Source organism: Mizuhopecten yessoensis, unplaced genomic scaffold (genome assembly GCF_002113885.1).
Source record: "Mizuhopecten yessoensis strain PY_sf001 unplaced genomic scaffold, ASM211388v2 scaffold6759, whole genome shotgun sequence".
NCBI lineage: Eukaryota > Metazoa > Mollusca > Bivalvia > Pectinida > Pectinidae > Mizuhopecten > Mizuhopecten yessoensis.
This window is the reverse complement of record NW_018406710.1, coordinates 557,467-581,943: the sequence shown is the minus strand read 5'-3', so window position 1 is coordinate 581,943 and position 24,477 is coordinate 557,467. Positions and strand designations below refer to the sequence as shown.

Below are 24,477 nucleotides of genomic sequence, written 5' to 3'. Positions count from 1 at the left end.
AGGGAATAATAACAACCATTTTAAAGAGACAGCAGTAACTGCTTTCCTCACTTGGGCGAAACGTTCAACAGTAATACCAACAGTGAAGTATTGCGAAGCAAGACGCTAGGAAATAAAAGGTAGTAAGAGACAGAGAGAAATATAAAGATCCCACCAATTGCTTTGGTGCAGTAGATTCATTTTGGTCGCTTTCGTGTCCAAAAGGAAATGGCACAGAAACAAATCCCCAATTCTGCAGGGGGTTCCCACTAGTCGCCTGTTACACTGCAAGTGGGTAACAGCAGGTGTATTGTTTTTCTCGATCCCCGACCTGAACGGGTCTCACCACAACAGACTGTGACACGTAACCCAATAAAGAAAAAGCATATGGCCGATACAATGTGGCATGCGGAAAACATTTCAGAAAATTAAATCATATTGTGATGTACCTTGACAAGGACCAAGACCAAAATGCGGTATCGCCAAACAAGGCGGTATCGCCAAACAAGGCAGTTGAAAACAAAACAAAAGTTAGTAAGAAGTCGATGAGGTGTAGTTTTGTTCAGCGTCCTATTAACAGCAAGGGTCATGCAAGGACGTGCCTCCATGTACGTTGTGTATGCGTGTATGTGCGTATGTGTGCCGGAGACAGGGTTTTAGTTAGAAGTGGAGAGAAATATAAAGACCCCAAATATTGACATGTGTGCAACAGATATATTTTGGTCGATTTGTTGTCCCGTGCGCAAAAGCAAATCCACTATTTGGCAGGGGGTTCCCTAATTAATTGGCTCTTAAATCATGCAACGGATAACAGAGGGTATACTCTTTACTCAAGTCCCAACCTGTAGGGTTGATAGAGACGGGCGCCTATGAAAACATTGCCGCAAACAAGAAATTTAGGGTTGCATATACACGGAAGGATACATACAGCAGACCGGCCATCCTCTTACACATGCAGCAGCATTCCACCTAGGATACTTCCTATAAGGCTTGAACGATGTATAATAACCGGTTTTAAAAGGAGAAGTCAAAAGATGATCGACTGCAATAAGCCGCTTATGTGACCCAGTATCTAATAAGCTCTGACAGTTGGGAATACCCTGTTTTGTCTGCTGTATTGATAGAAAAACATCTATTCGTTGCAGGCCTTGGGATTTAATTGATTTATTTTTACTTGTCTAGACGACATAACTGTGGACACTTCTAAATGTCTGTATCAATAACAGTGACAGAGGAAAATTCCGTCAAGTTCTATTACATCGCACTTAAATAGTAAAATGTTAGAGTGCAAATTGTTTCAACATGGTGGTCACCTTATTTTCGTGTTATGTTTTTGCATTACGGCAAACCGACATTTTAAAGTCCTCAATGGGTGCTGATCTTCCGTGTTTAACGTTCAGGATGTAAAGTTATCGCAACAACTGGTTGTCGGTATACTGTGACCGGATTGAATTCTGTGATTTGTGCCTTTTGCATATCATTTAAGTGAGGTAGTACTCTAAGGTCGTCATCCGATCCGCGCTATCGCAAGGAGGCAAATTTATCACCATTACCGAGCCTCCAGCACACATAAAAACACAAGCACCCATATTTTACACATATGCAGGCACGTCCGTATATGACCTTAGTTCTTAATAGGGCGTTGAACAAAATAAAACCAAACTAAACCCTGTCTCAATCATACACTCGTGCAAGCTTACACGAAGGCTCTGTTGTTAGCTGTGAGTATGACGAAAAACCCTATAAAATAAAACAAAACCTCCTCATTTCTTGGCGTCTGCTTTAATCTAGATATTTGACCAAATTCCCTCAAATTTACTTTGGTATACAGTTGTATATTGGTACTGCGAGAACTACCGCAACACCCATTAACATCATTGCCGACTGCATAGAAAGTTTTGAGGACTTCTGTAATGAAAGGAAATACATTACAACTGTATTGTCTTGCGTTTCATAACAAGAGGCCCATGGGCCTTAACGGTCACCTGAGTCTATAGTATTTATTTTTGTTGTTGAAATATGTACCAATTTGAGTAAAAAATAGTATAATGTTAACTTAACTTTGTCAGGACCATGAGCTGATCATTCCTAGACCAATTTTAAGTGAGATCGGCCTATTAGAACTTAGTAGCAAAATAGCGGCCATGGCAGCCAAATTGTATTTCTGATTGACCCGAAAAATAACAACACTTTGTCAGGACCATGATTCGATCATTCCTACAAAGTTTCAGTTCAATCGGCCAAGTAGATCTTTACTTTAAGTTTGAAATAGTTTACCAAAATGGCAGCCGTGGTGGCCATATTGGATTTCTGATCGACCCGAAAAATAACAACACTTTGTCAGGACCATGAGTCAATCATTCCTACAAAGTTTCAGTTCAATCGGCCTAGCAGAACTTGACTTTAAGTTTGAAATATGTTTTCAAAATGGTGGCCGTGGCGGCCATATTGGATTTATGATTGACCTGAAAAATAACAACACTTTGTCAGGACCATGAGTCGATCATTCCTACAAACTTTAAGTTCAATCGGTCCAGCAGAACTTGACTTTAAGTTTGAAATAGGTTTTCAAAATGGCGGCCGTGGCGGCCATATTGGATTTCTGATCGACCCGAAAAATAACAACACTTTGTCAGGACCATGAGGCGATCATTCCTACCAACTTTCAGTTCAATCGGCCCAGCAGAACTTGACTTTAAGTTTGAAATGTAAAATGTTAACGGACGACGGACGACGGACGACGACGGACGAAAACGGATAGCAATAGGTCACTTGAGCTAAAGCTCAGGTGACCTAAAAACTACGACGATTTTACATAGTGTCACGCATGCGCGGACACGTACGATGTAATGGCGGCTATGCTGAAACAGACAGACGAACGTTAAAAAATAGCTGGAAGATCAACAGCACAACAACGATGTAGTTGTTATTCCCTGCTTAACGTTCAGCATTTAGGGAAACGGCAACTGGTTCACCTGCTGTCAGTATGATGTGACCTGGCGGAATGCTGTGCTGAGTGCCTTGGGCATGCTATTTCATTGAGTTAGCTATATACAGTTGGCATCAGTTCCGCGCTATTACAATGATGCAAGCTCACAAACATACCCTATCGCCAGCACACATACACGCATGCATGTGTCGAAGGAAAAACCTTGACAAACTCCATTTCTCTGTATACATTTATTAATTCATTTCCCCGGGCCGACGTATACTGTACAGATATAGTACTGGATTCAGAAACACAAAAGAACCCCTGCAAATACAATTTGCCAACATTACAAATAGACCAATTCATACAAGATACCATTAGTTTATAATAATGAATTCGACGCGTTTCGACCGATCAAATATTAAATTGTAAGAACAACTACTGTTACAAGTATTATTTACCTGATACCGTCATGTTGCCTCGCAGTAGGAAATATTGGCCCGTCATGTCAAGTAGCGCTGATCCCCGAAGGTTATCGTGTCAAACGCTCTGGCTAGAATGCAACGCCCACCGCTAAAGTAACTCCTTTCATACGACACCCCACCCATTCGCGCATTAATTTCACTCACCGACACGCCCATCGACCCACCCTGGTCAAACTGGACAAACGGGTACAATACAGGTAAACACAATTACGTCATATTTTACAGGTTATACATAGACACCGGGGAAACCCCGCACAATACATTGTAAACAAAGACACTCCATGAAACTAGTACCACACATTAAATGTGACCCTACGACACATGCGTACAAAACACACACGGAGGCACGTCCTTAAATGACCGTAGCTGTTAAAAGAACATTAAACAAAATTAATCCAAATCAAACAATATTGATAGCAATAAAGAAAATAATTTATGGACCATTTTTTTAGAGGGAGATAGGGATTTAATATTTTTTAGGTTAGAATTATCTATACATTTTTTTCACGTTTTGGTTTTGACTTTGATTCCCCACCTCCCTAAAAATAGCCAACACAAAGTTGACATTAGAGGGTTGATTGTAAAGTAGGATATCACTCCTCAATATCTTTACTGTTAAGCAATTAAAGGAACATTACGTTGAAGTACATTTTTATGGCTATGTTTGAAATACTGCATGAATATATCAAGCGAGTCTCGTAATTGGAATGACGGTCGCCGATACATATTCATAAAAATGGATATTTACTTATAAAAGAGACCTCCAGCACATAAACATACGTGCACGTTTACGCATCGAAGTACATCCTTAAATGACTGTAGCAGTTGATACGACGTTGAACCCCGTACAACAAACTATGAGGGCAGCAGACCAGGTTTGGTCCCTTCTGTGTCCTCTTTGTTAAAAACACATAAGAGAATCCTTGATTCTACAAGTGGGATACAACAGGTCGATTGTTTGGTTACTTCAATGTCCCGTGAACAAACGACAAGGAATGAACCACCCCCGATTATGCAGGGGGACACATGAACCGCCTCTTGGGATCATTCACTTGGATACAGCTGGTCAATTATGTCCTCGAACATACACGGGTCTAATCAGTTTTACTGTAAATTGTTCGTGACATGCTATGTATATGCATTGAGGCGGATGTAAATATACCAATTGGACATATCACCCCCATATCTATCAGTTGAATGCTTGAATAATTAAAAGTAAACCAAACAAATTAAGAGCGTTCCTCGCAATTTGTGAATGTATCCATTATAAGGAACTATGCCCTATTTTACTCCAGGAGTTACACGCTCTCTGCACCCTTGGAATATGTTAAACAAGGCACGCTGTTGGCTCTTTGATTTGTCTTTGGTAAAATCATGACCAATTGCTAGGCTGATAATTGTCCGTTGTCTTCTTTCTTTCGATGTGCAACAAAAGAACGCACTTAGCTTCTTGTCCATCAAGGTGGCGCACACTGAGCCTTCGATTTTTCATGACGTATTCTAGTGTTGCGAAGAGCTAACCCGGTACAAATGTAGTACAGAGGATGAGTTTGCATAGAGTATAGGTAGATGCGGAATTTATCATCAGTTTAATAAGGGTTGAAAACAAGACGTGTTTCCGAATGAATTATTACCAGGTTATTATGTCTAGCCGTAGGAACTATTGATTTGGTTTTATTCTCAACTGCTTAATAAGCAGCACATGTCAAAAAAAGGGTATGCTTATAGCGGCAAATTGCATCGTAATGAACGCTATGTTATTGAACATAAAATGCCTAGAAAGTCACCAAAGGAAATGGGTCAACAAAACAGATATTTTATCCCCGTGACAATGTTGCATTGAAAATTGAATTCAACGAAGAAGGTATTGAAAGTCATTTTAAGTCGAAAAGCTGCTCGAGAAAATTTGAAAACTGCCCATGCAATCAAAACTTTTAATAACTTAAAATTTCAAGGGTGACTGCACGTAGTCTACGGTCTAATAAAGGACATCAAATGGAAAACCTCAAAACATCATCCAAGAAAGTTTGGAACATCGTTACAATAAGAAGTGGAAAGAGAACCTAAGACGCCTCTTCTCATCAGCTTACTTCGAATAATAAAACCATTTCGGCTAAACATGAAATTGCCAATGAGCTTTAAGGGGGCATTTGCAGGGAAATCATCAATACTCAACAACTACACTAAAGGACCTGTTGCAGCTATATAACAAATTTAGTCTTTTTCAGTAACTATGACTGATTTATCAAATATGAATAGTTTCCTCATGACATAACGACATTTTAATATATTTACTCGTTTGACTACAGGCTGCGTTCTGTCAATAGCCTCGCCCAACTGTTAAGATATTCCTAAATATCGGCCAATATCTTGTATGAATTCAGGTAGAATAAGTTACATATAACTTTTTAAAAGTCGGAACTTGTGCAATCATGAAATTGTAGTAATTTTGTAAACAATATTTCCATTTTATGCGTCACAATTCAAAATCTAAAATTCGCAAAATTATTAAATTTTACCAAAACAAACCATCAGCTATTTTTGGTAATGTTCATACTTAATCACCCGTCTTTATAAACAAATAATATACGTCTTTATAAACAAATAATATACATTTCACATTGATGCATCATTAAGCAGCTCGACATGTTTCAATGCAATGATGCATACCTTCCTGAATTTTGGGCATATCAAAGTACTGAAAATACTGCGAAATATGTACAGTATTTTTCTCGTATTATTTTTAAAAATTGTCCATATCATAAATCTATAAAGAATTTCTTGATGCTTTCTGACTTTTACTTCTCCGCTGCAGCCAAAATCATATATTGATGGGCGCCTGGTGGACGCCGCGGGAAGGGAGAACAGAACGTACATATCACAGATGTTGCATTGGGAGCATCAGATCGATTTTGATTTGTTCAATGTCCCCAAGCAGCAGTAGAAAAAAATCACTGATCCATGGGGGAAGGGGGTCTTATAAGTCGCATCTTACGCCATGCAATCCAATACAGCATTCTTTACTGGAAACTGCACGGATATTATGAATATCTTTTTCACATTCATCTATCAGATATCTGTAAATTTTCATTCTCAGATATATTGATGATGAGTTATTAATTAAAAAGCGACCTAGTAAAAAGTCCTTTGTACTCGCACACTGAGCAGCAGACACTCATTGAAGCTTTGTTTGTATTTATCTCTGCTAAATATTCAGTATTTAGGGTAAAGATAACGACTCGTTTACCTGTTTTTATTTGGCCAGGTCTAGTACTGTTTAAGGTACCTGAAGGTAGCGCTCGACATCAGATATCTGTTATCGTAAATTAACAAACTATTCCGGCACACATGCATGTATTATATATGGAAGCACGTCATTAAATGACCTTAGCTATAAGACGCTAACCTTTACAAACAAAACCAACTAGGTTTCAATTCCGTGATGTTAATCTTGCTACCTCCCCCTACTCGATAGTTGGTTACTAACAATTTATGCAAGCAACGGGTGTTGTCAATAAATCAGAAGACGCTTACATCTTTGGAGCAAATATCATAAAAGCCGATTACTCATTGTTTCTTTGATAATGGCCCTATTATTCTTGTGATTTTTCAGAGGTCGCAGATATTCTAACGATTTCCTACAGATACCTTTATTCCATATTTATCCAAATGCCGTTACTTAACATTCAATACTAAACATGTCTTTTTTTTGTTTGTTTGTTTGATTTTGTTTAACGTCCTATTAACAGCTAAGGTCATTTAAGGACGGCCTCCCTTGTGTGCAAGATGCATGCGTGTAGTGTATGTGTGTGTTTTTTGGGAGGCTTAGATATGTTCGTGTTTGTCTCCTTGTGATAGCGCAGAACTGATGCCGGCTTTATAGTGCTACCTCACTGAAACATACTGCCGAAGACACCCAGCAGGACGCCCCACCCGGTCACATTATACTGACAACGGGCGAAGCAGTCGTACCACTCCTTAATTGGGATGCAAGAGAGAAATATATATTGCCGACTTATATAACTACTTCGCTATAAATAACGCTATAAATGACGGGACAATCAGTTGTTGGGATAACCAAAAAAGGCTGGTCTTCAGCAGGGTATATCACAACTACTATTTTAATAAATTTAATTGTGCCCGGGTTTTTTGACAGAACCCATTCCCTTCGCCCCTTAGGCGATCGTTCAACACCAAATGAGTCTGGCTTATTTTGATAAATGTGATTTTGTATAAAATGTTGATATACACAAAAGCCCACAACAAGGGTTTAAGAAATGGGTGCCGAAGAAAGATGAATGGAGGAACACGTTCTTTAACTAAAACATCGGCCTGCCGACCACTACAAAGAACATAACCGACAAAAACCGTACAAAAAGCGAGGTTCCGTCACACCTGTAAATTCCTACACCTATCGATAGCGGTGGATACATTTCTCACCCGTAAACCGAATGGCAAGAACTGGTTCATCCATTGTCAGTATAATGTGATCGGGCGGAATGCTGTGGAGGGTGCATGTGGCATGGTATGTCAGTGAGATCAATTTATAAAGTCGGCATCAGATCCGCACTATCAACAAGAGGCAGGTACACCAACCTATCCTGTCCCCAGAACACAGACACGTATCCACAATATACACAGAGGCACGTCCATAACTGACTTAAGCCGTTAATAAAACTTTCAACAAAACAAAACAAAACCGACTGGACATGAGGCAGTCAACTTCGCCGCCCGTTTTACGACGACGTTTGGGCGATCGTTGAATACTTAAAACCAAATGTTAAGGCGTGTTAATTTTTTTACACTGTTTTAACGACCCATTGATATTGGGAGTAAATTGGGTTAAAACAACATTGTAAAAGGAGACATTCACAAAAATGAATACACTAAATATGTAAAATATGTAAATGATTTCAAAAAATACTTCCAATAGCATCCGAAACGGTTGTAAAAAGTTCATATTTTATCAACAGAAACTGTATCAAATAACTTTTCATAGACGGTACACGAAGAAAATATTAAAAAAATATTGTCTGGAAGTATAAAAGGACGGAAATAATCAGCATCTATAGATCATTCTGGGTTTCCTTGTCGGATATATAAACATTGAAGTAAATGGGCATAAAATGCCGATCAATCTGTTACTCAGATGTTAAACCCTATAAAACCAAAGAAAATCCATCTATCAATATCACAACCTGCAAGGTAGGGGGCAGCCGGACATTGTTGTGATCTTTGCAAGACATAGCGCCGAGGATGCATTATCTAAGAAAAACAAACCTCCAAGAACCTTATCGATTTCGTATTAACTTGCAACAATTTACGTCAATGTTTGTCTGCTATATATAAATCTAACGTCTACACATGTTAGAAGGAAACGTGTTTTGAATGTCGGTTTGCCGAGCGACAACACTTTAAATTACATTCCGTTCGGACTTAATATTTCGCCTGGTTCTCCAAGAGGACTCAGGACCCCGCCTGGCCACAACCTGCTCATTCAATTCCAATTCTTCATTTGTTCATTGTCTACCAGCTCAAAACTTTAATACTTACTTCGTTTCCCTTAACCAGGACCGCCGTTTCCTGTTTATGGGATTAGGACTTGCACCTGGTAGGGAATCTTGAATTTATCTTCCTTCATGCTGGTAATTGTGTAATTATATGCAGCAGCCAAGACAGCCCTAAACGCACCTACCAGATATATTGCCTGAGGAAGGATAATATATTTTAACAATGAAAAGGGGGGAACTACGGCATAACAAACGGAGTGTTGACTGCAAAATTAAATCAAATGTACTTTGATTGAAGTCATGTGTTTATTTAGTTTTGTTTTGGGTTTGTATCCTCGCAACGTTTAAGATCGAATGAGGATAGATGTGCCTGTCTCCATAAAACCTCTTGCGAGGGCACAATAAATCCTATTCAAAACAGCACAAAGGGTCAGAGGGCCTGTATCGTTCACCTGGTTATTTAAGCCATCATGACAATATTTTCCTTTGAAGTAGTGAAGCAAACATGGGACAGGGCTAGTTCCCGGAGCAAACAACCCATGGTAGCATATGTGTATCTAAATCTTCACGCTGAGCTATTGTTATAAATGTTTCTAGGTTATAAAGCTGTTAATAGGACAACCAACCAAGTTATCAATTGGTTACTTACTACATGTTTACATGCAGACCACAAGTCAAACCATTAAAGCATGATTGTTTTGTTTCTTTATGCTCAGCGTTTGTAGACATGATTATGGGTGGGGATCCGAATACTTTTCAACTTTTGACCCAGGAACTAAGTCCTTATTAAGTTGCGTGTCTAGACGCCAGACCCAATTCTAATATCATGATTATGTGCATACATGTACATTTATGACTCCATGGAAAGGTCCAAGGCAATCCTGAAAGTGTATGTTTATTCGTCTCTTTAGGCACAGCAATTTTATATTTGTTTAAATTATTGACACGTTTTGTCCTATCCCTAGTCCCCCACTCAGCCCTTCAACAGATACAATTATGTATCCAAACGAACTAAGAAAGCGTCAAACCAAAAACTATTGATTTCTATATCTTAAGTCTCGGAGAAAATGGTGTCTAATTCTTAGCTCCGGAAAAAAAGCCCATTTAAATCAGTATGACCTAATGGCCAAACAATCAAACCCAGGGGGTCAGCTCCTTCATTTGGGTTATAGTGCTGTCTCACTGAAATGCAATACTGCAGATACCCAGTACATCATTATTTCCAGTCATATTACACTGGTAACAGGTGAACCAGTTATTACCATTACCATGGTATAGCAACTACCATTTTTAAGGACTTTGGTATGTCCCGGCCTGGTTGCAGAACCCACTGTCTTCCTCCTTTTGGCAAACATTCAACATTAAAGCCAAAAGTGAGGTACCGCCAAGGAAAGCGTGTGAAAAGAAAAGGTAATTAGAAATATAGAGAAAAAATCGGTGATGCCAGGGGCCAAAAAGTAGTTTTTTCACTTAATATGAAACGCAGTAAAACGTTAATCCCCCTTCGTTTGGGGACTTAATTAATTCGTTTCTGGTTGATGTTGTGTTGCTTTACGCCTAAACAGCATTGTATCATGAGGTCCCGGAGAGATCATTGTGCCCACTATCGTACTATCTGACATTAAATTATTTGTCAGGATTTTTTCTCTCTTTTGTGTTGTATTAAAATGATTGGTTTATTAGTTTTTCGTCCTATTAACAGCCGCGTTCATTTTAGGACGCACCTCCATGTGTGTAACTTAACCTTGCATGTGTGTATTTTAATCTTGCATGTGTGTAATTTAACCTTTGTTTGTTACGGTATGAAAGTGTAATTGCCTCTCTGTGTGATTGACGCGGATCTGATGCCGAATTTCATATTCCTACCTCGCTTAAATATCATACCGCAGGCACCCAGCACAGTATTCCACTCTGTCAAAATATTCTTCCGTTTAACCATGCTTACCATCTGGCATTTTTCTAGTAAAAGTATATAGGCGCCCGTAAATAGATATATCCCGGAAAGCCGAGAAAACAGCATGGTGTTTTACACATAAAATCCCGATGATAATGTGATGTCAAATTTCCTCTCAAACTCGGGATTTCTTTATTTGACCAGTATCATAGATAGATGATATAAATGTCAAGATATGCATTTGTGTTGCCAACGGAGAGATGCGAGATAATATCAGTTCATTATTTTTGCAAACCTCTACTGAACAGTTACATGTTAAATATTTATTTATTCAATAGTGTTTCAGTTACATGAATATGCGTAGGTTATTAATAGTTAGCAAGCCACTAAACAGTGATTAAGTCAAATTATGAAGCATCGTCATTAATACGAAATTGTGAGACACATGCATATTTAATATATTTAAGATATTCTGTGGTATCGCATTTCATTTTAGATGCTTTAAAATGTAAATTTTCAGATACGTTACATGGATTATATCATTTATTTAAATACTGCATATGTTACAATCATACGGCGGATGAGGGCAGGATATATTAAAGTTACTTTCTGATGCCATATGTTGTTTTACAATAGATACCATGTAAATCTGCAGGCCTGTTTCTGGGGTTATGTAGATAATATAATCACATCTTGTGTTTGTATCAGACGGGAAAGTGTCCAGAGTAAACCTGCTGCACCAATGCGACATTTTGGATCTTAATATTTCATTCCACTTCTGTCTTGTTTCCTATGGCCCTGCTTGTGACTCCATGTGTATAATGAATACGTGCATGTGTTGTTTTTCTGAACGTATATTTTCAATGTTGTTTAATTTCTTGCAATAGCGGTCCAATACAACATGCAGCAGGTAAATACAGGTATATTGTGTTCTCAATCCCTGACCTGCAGGGTTACACACTACAGATACGTCCTTAATCATATTAAGGGTTACATATAACAGGACGCTAACACACACCCTTCCACACAGTAAAACCACGACATACCGTCAGCGAATATTGAACTCAATTTGCAACAGTATAATCGCGATATACCGCCGCAAACTTAATACGCAGCATGAAATTAATTTGTTTGTTCTTGAGGACAATGCCATGTCACCAACTCTCTCTTTAACGTTTCACAAAGTGACATTTACAAGGTTATTTCTTCTATGGGAGACATTAATGTATGTTAAACATTTCTGTGTCGTAAAGTTTTGATTGTATCTACAACGCGTTTATGTAGTTGCATAACGACATCTGCATTTCGACGTTAAACACGTATAACAGGGCGATCAGACTTGACAGATATAGCGTTTAGTTGGGCAGGCAGGCGGTATAGGCGAATACTAGTAGAGACGTACTCTAATGTGGCAGGTATTGCTTTCTGAAGTGTAAGGTGTGTTACATTTTTTGAGCTGAAGATCAGCAACTGATATGATTTCAGCTCTGTCAAGTAACATGAAATGAAGTGCTCTAGTTGGTTGAAATAGATATAGTGTTGTATAATGTATCAATAGGTAGCATAGAATTTGTTGAAATAAAGTTAAAGAAAATATTGACATGAAACAAAAATCGTGAAACAGTTCAGTGAAGATATGTCAATGTCGACCAATTAGAGTGATCGTTTTATTTATAGAGTTTGTTCGACTTTGGCGGCTTAGCTGTACGTGTAAAAGTTACCTCTTAAATGAATCTCTATCCAGTATAATGTTATAGGACTTGCCAACAAAATAAGAAGTTATATCTTTAAATAAAGCTCTATCGAATATTATGTTCTATTGTGTATACAACTATGCATATGAAACGCAAATGTTCTTCAGGTTCGGGGAAATATAGATCTGGTGTATCCCACTGCATGGGATCGTAAGAGGCGACGGATGTCGGAAGGGGAGGGGGTACAGTGGCTTCCTACGAACCCGTCTATAAATAACTTTTTTCTGATGCGGGGATGTTAAATCTTATACAATACAAAGTAAATTATCGATATGTGTACATTCTTTTAAGTACTCTGACTGTAACGACCGCATTACAGATGTCGTCCCTAAAAGATTACGAACAAAGCTGTAAGAAGATGGTGTGCACGATAACACGTGAATTAATGTAACAGAGAAATGACGTTTGCGAGTTAAGCGAGTTAGAACTACAAGCACGCGTAGACGATCTCGTGCTGAGATTACACAAGCTGAAAAGTATCGGTGGACAATCATGGGCATGTAACACATACTTTTACATCGCTTAACGAGATTGTTCAAGATCAAGTACAATATATGACGTTATTGCAGATTAAAATTAAGACCAAAGTTAACCCTGTATTGTATTTACGGAATTTAATACAAGCGCAACAAAAGCTTATAATATAGAAACATATATGAAGTTTTCTGCAAAGAGTTTTACGTACTCGTTACAGCTAATTCAGCTCAAATGAAGCCGGCTGTGTGGAGTAGCACAGCCGAACAGAAAGATAAAGTAAGATAGACACAGAAAAAAATGGTCCAAAGAGATGCAATAGATCAGTTTTGGTTTCTTTAACTTTAATTTCCCCCAAGTTCAGATGTTAAACTAATTCTGCAAGGAAAAGGTGAGTATGTACTGGATTATTCTTTCCCGCAACCTTGTTTTGGTTTTGTATTGCTTAACGCTTTCAACAAATTAAGTCATTTTGGAATAATAGACATTCCCAAAAAACAAAAAACAACCCACCTCAGACTTAAGATAAAAGGTGTAAATGTAACAAAAACATCAAAAGCAAACGAACAAGATATATTATCATTCTGTACAAATCTATTTAGTGTGAATACAAATAATCCTGCATTAACAGCTATGGGCATTTAGGTACGTGTCTCTGTATGTTTCTTGTATGCATGCTTGTGTGTATATTGTATGTGTGCTGGCGGCAGGGTAGGTTGATGTTTCTGCTTACTTCCTGATACCGACTTTGGAGTGCTAACTCACTGAAATACCATGCTGAAGGCATTAAGCATACTTTCCATGCCTTCCTGTCACATTATACTGACAACGGCTATCCAGTTGTTGCGATCGCCGAACGTTACGCAGCACAGAACAAATAGTCAACCCCCCCTCCCCCCGTTGATTTCAGCTCTGTCAAGTAACATGAAATGAAGTGCTCTAGTTGGTTGAAATAGATATAGTGTTGTATAATGTATCAAGTATCAATAGGTAGCATAGAATTTGTTGAAATAAAGTTAAAGAAAATATTGATATGAAACAAAAGTCGGGAAACAGTTCAGTGACGATATGTCAATGTCGACCAATTAGAGTGATCGTTTTATTTATGGAGTTTGTTCGACGTCAAAGTTTGGCGGCTTAGCTGTACGTGTAAAAGTTACCTCTTAAATGAATCTCTATCGAGTATAATGTTTTAGGACTTGCCAACAAAATAAGAAGTTATATCTTTAAATAAAGCTCTATCGAATATTATATTCTATTGTGTATACAACTATACATATGAAACGCAAATGTTCTTCAGGTTCGGGGAAACATAGATCTGGTGTATCCCACTGCAAGGGATCGTAGAAGGCGGCGGATGTCGGAAGGGGAGGGGGGTACAGTGGCTTCCTACGAACCCGTCTATAAATAACTTTTTTCTGATGCGGGGATGTTAAATCTAATACAATACAAAGTAAATTATCGATATGTGTACATTCTTTTAAGTACTTTGGGTGTAACGACCGCATTACAGATGTCGTCCCTAAAAGATTACGAACAAAGCTGTAAGAAGATGGTGTGCACGATAACACGTGAATTAATGTAACAGAGAAATGACGTTTGCGAGTTAAGCGAGTTAGAACTACAAGCACGCGTAGACGATCTCGTGCTGAGATTACACAAGCTGAAAAGTATCGGTGGACAATCATGGGCATGTAACACATACTTTTACATCGCTTAACGAGATTGTTCAAGATCAAGTACAATATATGACGTTATTGCAGATTAAAATTAAGACCAAAGTTAACCCTGTATTGTATTTACGGAATTTAATACAAGCGCAACAAAAGCTTATAATATAGAAACATATATGAAGTTTTCTGCAAAGAGTTTTACGTACTCGTTACAGCTAATTCAGCTCAAATGAAGCCGGCTGTGTGGAGTAGCACAGCCGAACAGAAAGATAAAGTAAGATAGACACAGAAAAAAATGGTCCAAAGAGATGCAATAGATCAGTTTTGGTTTCTTTAACTTTAATTTCCCCCAAGTTCAGATGTTAAACTAATTCTGCAAGGAAAAGGTGAGTATGTACTGGATTATTCTTTCCCGCAACCTTGTTTTGGTTTTGTATTGCTTAACGCTTTCAACAAATTAAGTCATTTTGGAATAATAGACATTCCCAAAAAACAAAAAACAACCCACCTCAGACTTAAGATAAAAGGTGTAAATGTAACAAAAACATCAAAAGCAAACGAACAAGATATCATATCATTCTGTACAAATCTATTTAGTGTGAATACAAATAATCCTGCATTAACAGCTATGGGCATTTAGGTACGTGTCTCTGTATGTTTCTTGTATGCATGCTGGTGTGTATATTGTATGTGCGCTGGCGGCAGGGTAGGTTGATGTTTCTGCTTACTTCCTGATACCGACTTTGGAGTGCTAACTCACTGAAATACCATACTGAAGGCATTAAGCACACTTTCCATGCCTTCCTGTCACATTATACTGACAACGGCTATCCAGTTGTTGCGATCGCCGAACGTTACGCAGCACAGAACAAATAGTCAACCCCCCTCCCCCCGTTGATTTCAGCTCTGTCAAGTAACATGAAATGAAGTGCTCTAGTTGGTTGAAATAGATATAGTGTTGTATAATGTATCAAGTATCAATAGGTAGCATAGAATTTGTTGAAATAAAGTTAAAGAAAATATTGATATGAAACAAAAATCGGGAAACAGTTCAGTGACGATATGTCAATGTCGACCAATTAGAGTGATCGTTTTATTTATGGAGTTTGTTCGACGTCAAAGTTTGGCGGCTTAGCTGTACGTGTAAAAGTTACCTCTTAAATGAATCTCTATCGAGTATAATGTTTTAGGACTTGCCAACAAAATAAGAAGTTATATCTTTAAATAAAGCTCTGTCGAATATTATGTTCTATTGTGTATACAACTATACATATGAAACGCAAATGTTCTTCAGGTTCGGGGAAACATAGATCTGGTGTATCCCACTGCAAGGGATCGTAGAAGGCGGTTGATGTCGGAAGGGGAGGGGGTACAGTGTCTTCCTACGAACCGGTCTATAAATAACTTTTTTCTGATGCGGGGATGTTAAATCTTATACAATACAAAGTAAATTATCGATATGTGTACATTCTTTTAAGTACTCTGACTGTAACGACCGCATTACAGATGTCGTCCCTAAAAGATTACGAACAAAGCTGTAAGAAGATGGTGTGCACGATAACACGTGAATTAATGTAACAGAGAAATGACGTTTGCGAGTTAAGCGAGTTAGAACTACAAGCACGCGTAGACGATCTCGTGCTGAGATTACACAAGCTGAAAAGTATCGGTGGACAATCATGGGCATGTAACACATACTTTTACATCGCTTAACGAGATTGTTCAAGATCAAGTACAATATATGACGTTATTGCAGATTAAAATTAAGACCAAAGTTAACCCTGTTCTGTATTTACGGAATTTAATACAAGCGCAACAAAAGCTTATAATATAGAAACATATATGAAGTTTTCTGCAAAGAGTTTTACGTACTCGTTACAGCTAATTCAGCTCAAATGAAGCCGGCTGTGTGGAGAAGCACAGCCAAACAGAAAGATAAAGTAAGATAGACACGGAAAAAAACGGTTCAAAGAGATGCAATAGATCAGTTTGCGTTTCTTTAACTTTAATTTCCCCCAAGTTCAGATGTTAAACTAATTCTGCAAGGAAAAGGTGAGTATGTACTGGATTATTCTTTCCCGGAACCTTGTTTTGGTTTTGTATTGCTTAACGCTTTCAACAAATTAAGTCATTTTGGAATAAACACCAATAATAGACATTCCCCCCCCCCCCAAAAAAAACCCAAAAAAACACCTCAGAATTAAGATAAAAGGTGTAAATGTAACAAAAACATCAAAAGCAAACGAACAAGGTTTCATATCATTCTGTACAAAGAGAGAGACAATATGAAAATACCAAAGTTTTATGCGATATACATTGTAATAACAGACCTTTTCTAAATAAAGAGGCCTGCGAATCCGGCATTATTTTTCTTTTGATTTTCCGAAAGTTGCCAAAGGGTGTAGGATAGGGACATTTCACCTTCGAGTTTTCAAGTTTGAGGTTTTTACCACATTTGAAAACCCCATCGGATGGCATCTCCCTTTCCTACACCCCTGGGCATGAAATAATAATCTTAATAATTATTAATACGTCTAATAATTTTAAACGTATTAACTTCAGACTTCATCGGAAAATTAATTACCATGAGAGCGCAAACGTGTTTGATAACTACCGTTATCCGACTGATTTACGGAGCTATGCCCCTTTATTTAATTGCCGAATCGTTTTACCGGTCAGTATCTCGAGTCATTTCCAACGGATTAACTGAATTTCTCATATGGAGGTTAATTAACACGAGAACAATTTTTATAACGCCTTTTTTATAACGCCTTTTATCTGTCTGTATTTTATGGAGTTATAACCCTCAACCTGAGATTGAGTGTTGTCACAATAACATGACCATAATTAATAAGCTTGTTTTCCTTGGTTTCATTTATGAAGTTAGGATTTACCATAAGTATAACGGATACTATTATCCATATGTTATAAAGCGCTTTAGAATAAGTTTACAAATTATATAGGGCGCTATATGAATGTTGTATATTATTATATTATTATTATGAAATACAAACATGCATTCCATGATGTCTCATTGCAGTCATTGATCTACTGGGTATATTTAATTATTTCTCCTTTAACATCAATCACTCACAAATATTTTTCATATTTCAACGATTCAAACACCTGCTCGCTGAACGTGTGACGGGCGTACCGCATCGTTAGTAAAGATATGCCAAAAAAAATACACTGAATAATACAACTGTTCCGTACGTTTAGGACTCGTCGGTGATGATAGGGGCAAACACATTGGAATTCCAAAGTTTTGTCTAAATTACTGTTAATACGGAGGGGATGGTCAATAAAATCCCTTAAGGTTCAACAAGCCCCCTAAAAGATGTAATAGTCACCCTCAATTTCAACCCCCTGGTAAGTCAAAGACCCTAATTAAAAATCGGAAAAAAATGCATGTAATTAAAATATATTAAACTTGTACATAAGCTATTAAAAAGGTACGTCACAAGGGTAACGGAGTCAAAAATACAGCATTAAAGCTGATGTCTTCATGAAAATAGCTCGTTCCCGGACACATGTCAATCTCTTTAGCGACCTAACTATTCATAGTTTATTGATATACCTTGATCTGTGAAGAGAGGTATACCGGCCTCAAAAGTAGATGATTGTTGCTATGGGAATGTACAAAAAGCATAGCTAAACGTCAGAGTAACATATTTTACTGGTATATGTGCAAATCCTTAGACCTATGTCCATAAAAAACGTCATATAAAGTGTCCTTTCTTAACATTTAATGTTGTTATAAAATAGCTAGACTTTTTATAAACATTATAGTATTTTCAGCTTCAGTGTTTATAACATGTCCAGCATGAGAAAATGGCATATCATTTAAAGTTCATTTATCGAACAAGGTTACTTAGCATTTGTCTGCTTTTTCATAATCTGCTTAACATCACACCATGAGAAAATGGCATATCATTTAAAGTTCATTTATCTATCAAGGTTACTTAGTCTTTGTCTGCCTTTTCATAATCTGCTTAACATCACAACATGAGAAAATGGCATATCATTTAAAGTTCATTTATCGATCAAGGTTACTTAGTTTTTGTCTGCTTTTTTTATAATCTGCTAATATTTAAGTGGTTTCGCATGACAACATATGTCTTTATTTGAGGTCGGAAATCCTCTTAAAAGCTAGTAGAAGAGAAATAACGCTCCTCATGACCTTTAATAAACTATTTATTATGGGTCATTACTTAGAACTCGATTGGGTCGCAAAAGAGATTGACGTCAAGTGAGCTATTTTTTAATGAACACATCAGCCTTAATGGCTTATTTTCGACAACATTAACCGAGCTAGGTACATTTTGTATAGCCATTGACAAGTTCAATATATACAAATTGCATATATAAGTACGTTTTTTATCGAGGTCTTTGAATATGACTTATCAGAGGGTTGGAATTAAGGGGTGACTAACAATAACTTTATGATTGTTCAGAAGAGTACTGGTTACTTTCAAGCTAAGTAACGAGTACTGATAACTATGTCAATACTCATTGCCATGGCTATCAAGGTATCCACAAGAAAAAGTCAACCAAGAATGTAGCAATACTGAATAACATTGAAAATTAAAAAGCCATAAGCAAACAATTAATTCAAAGTAAACATCGTCTTGGTGACTCAAAATCATTGTGTATCTGTTCGTATAATATACATATTTAAAGTTTATTCCGTCTATGCGTATTGCAGATTTATCTTCTCTTGTAAGCAGTTGTTAAGTCCCTACAGGTAGGGCGTAAGAATTGTACCTGCTGTCCCCAATTGCATGATCGTAAGAGGCGACTAAATTTGGGACCTTATCTCTTCTCTCCTTTCTAAATAACTTTCTTCTTCCTAATGTCTCCCTTGACAATGCCTCACTTTTGGCCATTTGTTGAGCGTTCGCCCCTGTGAGGAAGGCTTTGGGTTCTGTCCCCTGGCCGAGACATACCAAAGTCTTTAAAAATGGTAGTTTCTACTCCTGCTTAACGCTCAGCAAATTAGGAGTGGGACGACTGGTTCGCCCGTTGTCAGTATAATGTGACCGGGTGGGGCGTCCTGCTGGGTGTCTTCGGCAGTATGTTTCAGTGAGGTAGCACTATAAAGTCGGCATCAGTTCCGCGCTATCACAAGGAGACGAACACGAACATATCGCAGCCTCCCAAAATACACACACATACACTACACGCATGCATCTTGCACACAGGGGAGGCCGTCCTTAAATGACCTTAGCTGTTAATAGGACGTTAAACAAAATCAAACAAACAAACAAATGTTGATTGTTACGTCATTGGTTTGTGTGAGAAAATTACGTCGTTTTCTCAAATTTGATGACGTTACTCTCACAAACAAATGACGTAACAACCAACACCTGCTCACAATAGCAGATAAATCTGCAATACGAAAAGACGGAATAGGGATAACAGGGACATGACATTTTATAAAGCCAAAGAGACAACCAATGTCCAAGCGTTCCATAGATAACCGTCTATATTTTTGACGTGAATAGTATTAAGGTCCGCTCAACTAGAAACCGTATGACATATGGTACCAATCCGTGAGTCCCGCCTATTGTTGTAATCGATAATACTCCCGAGTATACATCACAGAGTGTTCATGATTCAGATAACAGTTAAACATGAAATATGGGATGCGTGCTTGATGGAGGCCAGTTATAATAATTGCATACTGTATACACAGGTGGTGATACTCTTCTGATTTTTTATTTGTCAGTTTCAATTAGTTTTATTAATTGGCACATCGGAACGGTGCATTTGAAGGAAACTGTTACCAACCTGTAAAGTTTGTTTTATAAGAAGTTGTATACATATGGCTCCACTTACGTAAATGCCAGGACATATTTCATTCTGGGAAGGCTGCATTCCAAACTCCCGGTATATGTACAAGACAGGTTTAACTGCCTTGCATCAATCATCAGTCATGGTATCATTTCAAACACTAAAAGCTCCGAATTGAACTAATTCCAGAAAGGCAGAAGGGTAAGAGTATTGTTTGGCCGTGAGGTAATAAAACTAAATAATAAAAAAAACTTCACTTGTCGACACAGGTACCCGATAGATCGAGTATGAGCATCGATGTTTCATAAGTTGACGGTATCCGATAAATGTGAATAAATATGAACCAAGTGGAGACTCTTGAAAGTACACTGGTACCGGACATGTGTAAAATCCCATCGTTATCATTTAACACGGTACCGTACCTTGCATTAATACAAATCACGATAGTAATATGGGTTATTTAATCTGTTTTTGTATTGTGTAACGGCTACTTGAAAATAATCTCAATAGATTTATTGTTGATGTACCAAAAGCACACTGTCATCTGTACCTTGTATTAATTTCAAAAGACAACGGTAACACTATCATTTACAAGACAGGTAACATAGACTACTTACACATGACTTCGCCGAAGTACCAAACTTCCTTAGTATGCAACTCCACGAGAACGGGTGGCATGCATACCACCATGACAAGAAGGTCGGCTACACACAAGTTAATTAGGTAGATGTTGACGGCATTCCTAATACTCCTTCCGTAAATCACTACAGCGATAACAGCCGCATTGCCTAAAATTCCCACAATAAAAATCACCACATAAAACAGGGTTGCGAAAACCAACAGGTACACTGGTGCCTCAGGCACGGCCCCTTTACCTGACCCGGAGTTCAGATCGTTGAAGGTTTCGTTTAAATCCAAATTCACCGATAGATTCCCACTTGAGTTATTGTATCCAGTGATGGTATGTTTTGTTGGTAAAACTGTTGTAGTGTTCTGTTGTACAAATGGTCCCGTCATGGATTGATACGGACCATTCATGTTCGATCCAGGATCACAACTATTGTGCAGCTCTGGAATTGTCTCAGTATTGGTTTTACTGTTTGTTTGGCTTTGTACGCTTCTAATACACTAGCGTTACGCTGAGATGGGCGTACACATAGATTATATCACTTTCTGATAAACTGTAAGTCACCACGCTCTCCTCACGATCTTTAAGCAGTCAGCTGTATATGCATACGTAGGTACATTTGTGTATGTGCCTGTTTACAGGTAGAGTGTGTTATTATTTCTGGCGGCTTGAACAAGTAGTTTTATGTAAAATATGATTGAATGATAGGCTTTGAACTTTATGTAACATACTTTTAATCAATGTTGCATTATCACTTTTATCAAATGAATATTTATACACACACATGCGATGCGTGCAAGAAACGTTTCGTAGCACATCAGTAATTATTCTTCCATCGAAAACAAATGTTGGTTTCGTTTTATTTTGTTGAATGTCCAATAAACAGGTAATTTAAGGACTTATCCCTGTGTGTAACGTAAAGCAGGATGCTGCCGTAATAATTAGAATGAATAGTTTTTTTTGTTTTAATTTTGTTTAACGTCCTATTAACAGCTAAGGACATTTAAGGCCGTGCCTCCATGTGTGTAATGTGTGCGTGCTTGCATGTGTGTATGCAGGAGACAGGGTATGTTGTTGTGCCTGCCTCCTTGTGATAGCGCGGATCTAATACCGACTTTTTAGTGCTATCTCACTGAAATGCCATGCCGAAGGCACCAAACGCAGCATTCCACCCGGTCACATTATACTGACACCGGGTTGAGTGAATAGACCTACTGTACCCATGCTTCATGATTGTATGAGGCGACTAATACATGGGATTGAACAGAACCAGGGAGGGGATCTGCTGGTGTCACTCCCTTATTACACGGTTAGCATATGTTAATAACCTCTGCAGGTATGATGACTTTATAGGTTTAACGTTCTTTCAACAACTGTGGTCACAAGATTAAGAGTCCTATTAATAGTCAATGTCATTTATATTTCAGCTTGTATATGTGCTGTAGGCTGTATGTTGGTGTACTAGATGCTTAGTATCCCACTGTAGATTGTTGCTTGAGGCATCTGCTTTTGGGTTTCAACACAATCTCACACATGTACACTTTCACAACACACATGGATGCACGTTCTTAAATGACTTAAGCTGTTAATAGGACGTTAAACAATATAAATCTAAAACCTACAGAATCTGCTATTTCCTTCTGTTATTCCGTTAGCATCAATTTTGGCCGAAGTTTTATTATTTTCTACAGGCTTTTCTTTTTTTGTGGTATCTTACTCTCCCCCTTAACAGCGACGTATTCATTCAATCATTGAGTATATACATTACATATGTCTGTATTATATATATAATATAGCGTGCACTACATGTTTATAAACATTTTACCAGTTTTAACCGTAAGGATGCTTTTAATGTAAATGGTTTTTTTAGCTTTTTTCATATAATAAGATTTAACAACGATGTTGTAAAACATGCAAAAAGCTGCAAATAATGAAACTATTGTGATATTTTACATAAATATGCCGGCGCTTATCTTCAAATGAAACCCCTATCCATACACCTCCGTCAACATCGGCCTTTTTTTATCGTGAATGTGGTTATACGATTTTCTAAACTTAGCTTCAGTTTCATGTTAGCAATTTGTGTTTGACACCGAGTTGAATCTCGGCAAGCTAGCACGTTTATTATCGCGTTACAACGAAAGATAAAGAATAAAAAACGAAGGTCGTTTCAAGTTCAACGATTGCGAATACATGCACGCTGTTGTGGAATGTGCAATATATGAGGCGGTCGGGAGGAAAATTCCATATCAATTACATTTGATAAGTAAAATTCAACAAATCAATATAAACGGTGAAAGTCTATGAGATAGGCATGTGCATATCATGAAACACAATATAACCCAAGGCGATGCGTCTCCTGTACTATTAATTCTCAAGGGAGAATCACTAGATAGCTTGAATGAGGGTCAATGCATTTTAAAATTATAATTTTGACATTTATTGAAATTTGTAGGGCGCAAATATATCACAATCTCAATAATATTAAAATTTCTATCGATTAGGCGTATTATCACTATATGTGAAAGTTAAGTTTGATTATAGTTTGTTTAAGTTTGTTTTGGTTTGGTTTTATTTCGTTTCACGTCCTATTAACAGCTAAGGTCATTTAATGACGGCCTCCCTTGTGTGCAAGATGCATGTGTGTAGTGTATGTGTGTGTATTTCGGGAGGCTGCAATGTGTTCGTGTTTGGCACCTTGTGATAGCACGGATCTGATGCCGACTTTATAGTGCTACCTCACTGAAACATACTGCCGAAGATACCCAGCAGAACGCCCCACCCGGTCACATTATACTGACAACGGGCGAACCAGTCGTCCCACTTCTTATTTGCGTAGCGTTAAGCAGTAGTAGAAACTACCATTTTAAAGACTTTGGTATGTCTCGGCCAGGGGACAGAACCCAAAGCCTTCCTAACAGGGGCGAACGCTCAACAAATGGCCAAAAGTGAGGCATTGTCAAAGGAGACATTAGGAAGAGGAAAATAATTTAGAAAGGAGAGAAGAGATAAGGTCCCAAATTTAGTCGCTTCTTACGATCATACAATTGGGGGCAGCAGGTACAATTCTTACACCCTACCTGCCGGGGTAGGCCATATAAAGAAGACGGCTGCCCAGGGAGACGCCGCCGATAAGAATTAGGACGAAGTGAAACGATGTTTTTTGCTGGTTTATAATGGGAGGGGAAAAAGATCAATGTTAGTTTCCTCAATGAAGAATACCCCACAGGACGATCCCATCAGCGTTACCATAGCATACAGAGGGAAACAGCAGGTCTATGCTTGTTTTCTACAAGTGTTTCCTGAACAGAAGACACGGCAGAAACCACCAGTGATTCTGTATTCCGTCTTTGCGTAT

The 24,477-nt window shown here is 38.0% G+C and overlaps 1 protein-coding gene across 1 annotated transcript in view; it reads right to left on the bottom strand.

Moving 5' to 3' along the window:
- The window catches only part of LOC110452605 (pyrokinin-1 receptor-like), a 37,218-nt gene extending 15,541 nt beyond the window's left edge, over positions 1-21,677 (bottom strand). The window contains exon 1 of the mRNA XM_021501239.1: positions 21,109-21,677. Coding sequence (XP_021356914.1) covers positions 21,109-21,529 — 421 coding nt within the window. The 5' untranslated portion in view covers positions 21,530-21,677. The remainder of the gene's footprint in view (positions 1-21,108) is intronic.
- Positions 21,678-24,477: the final 2,800 nt, after the last annotated feature.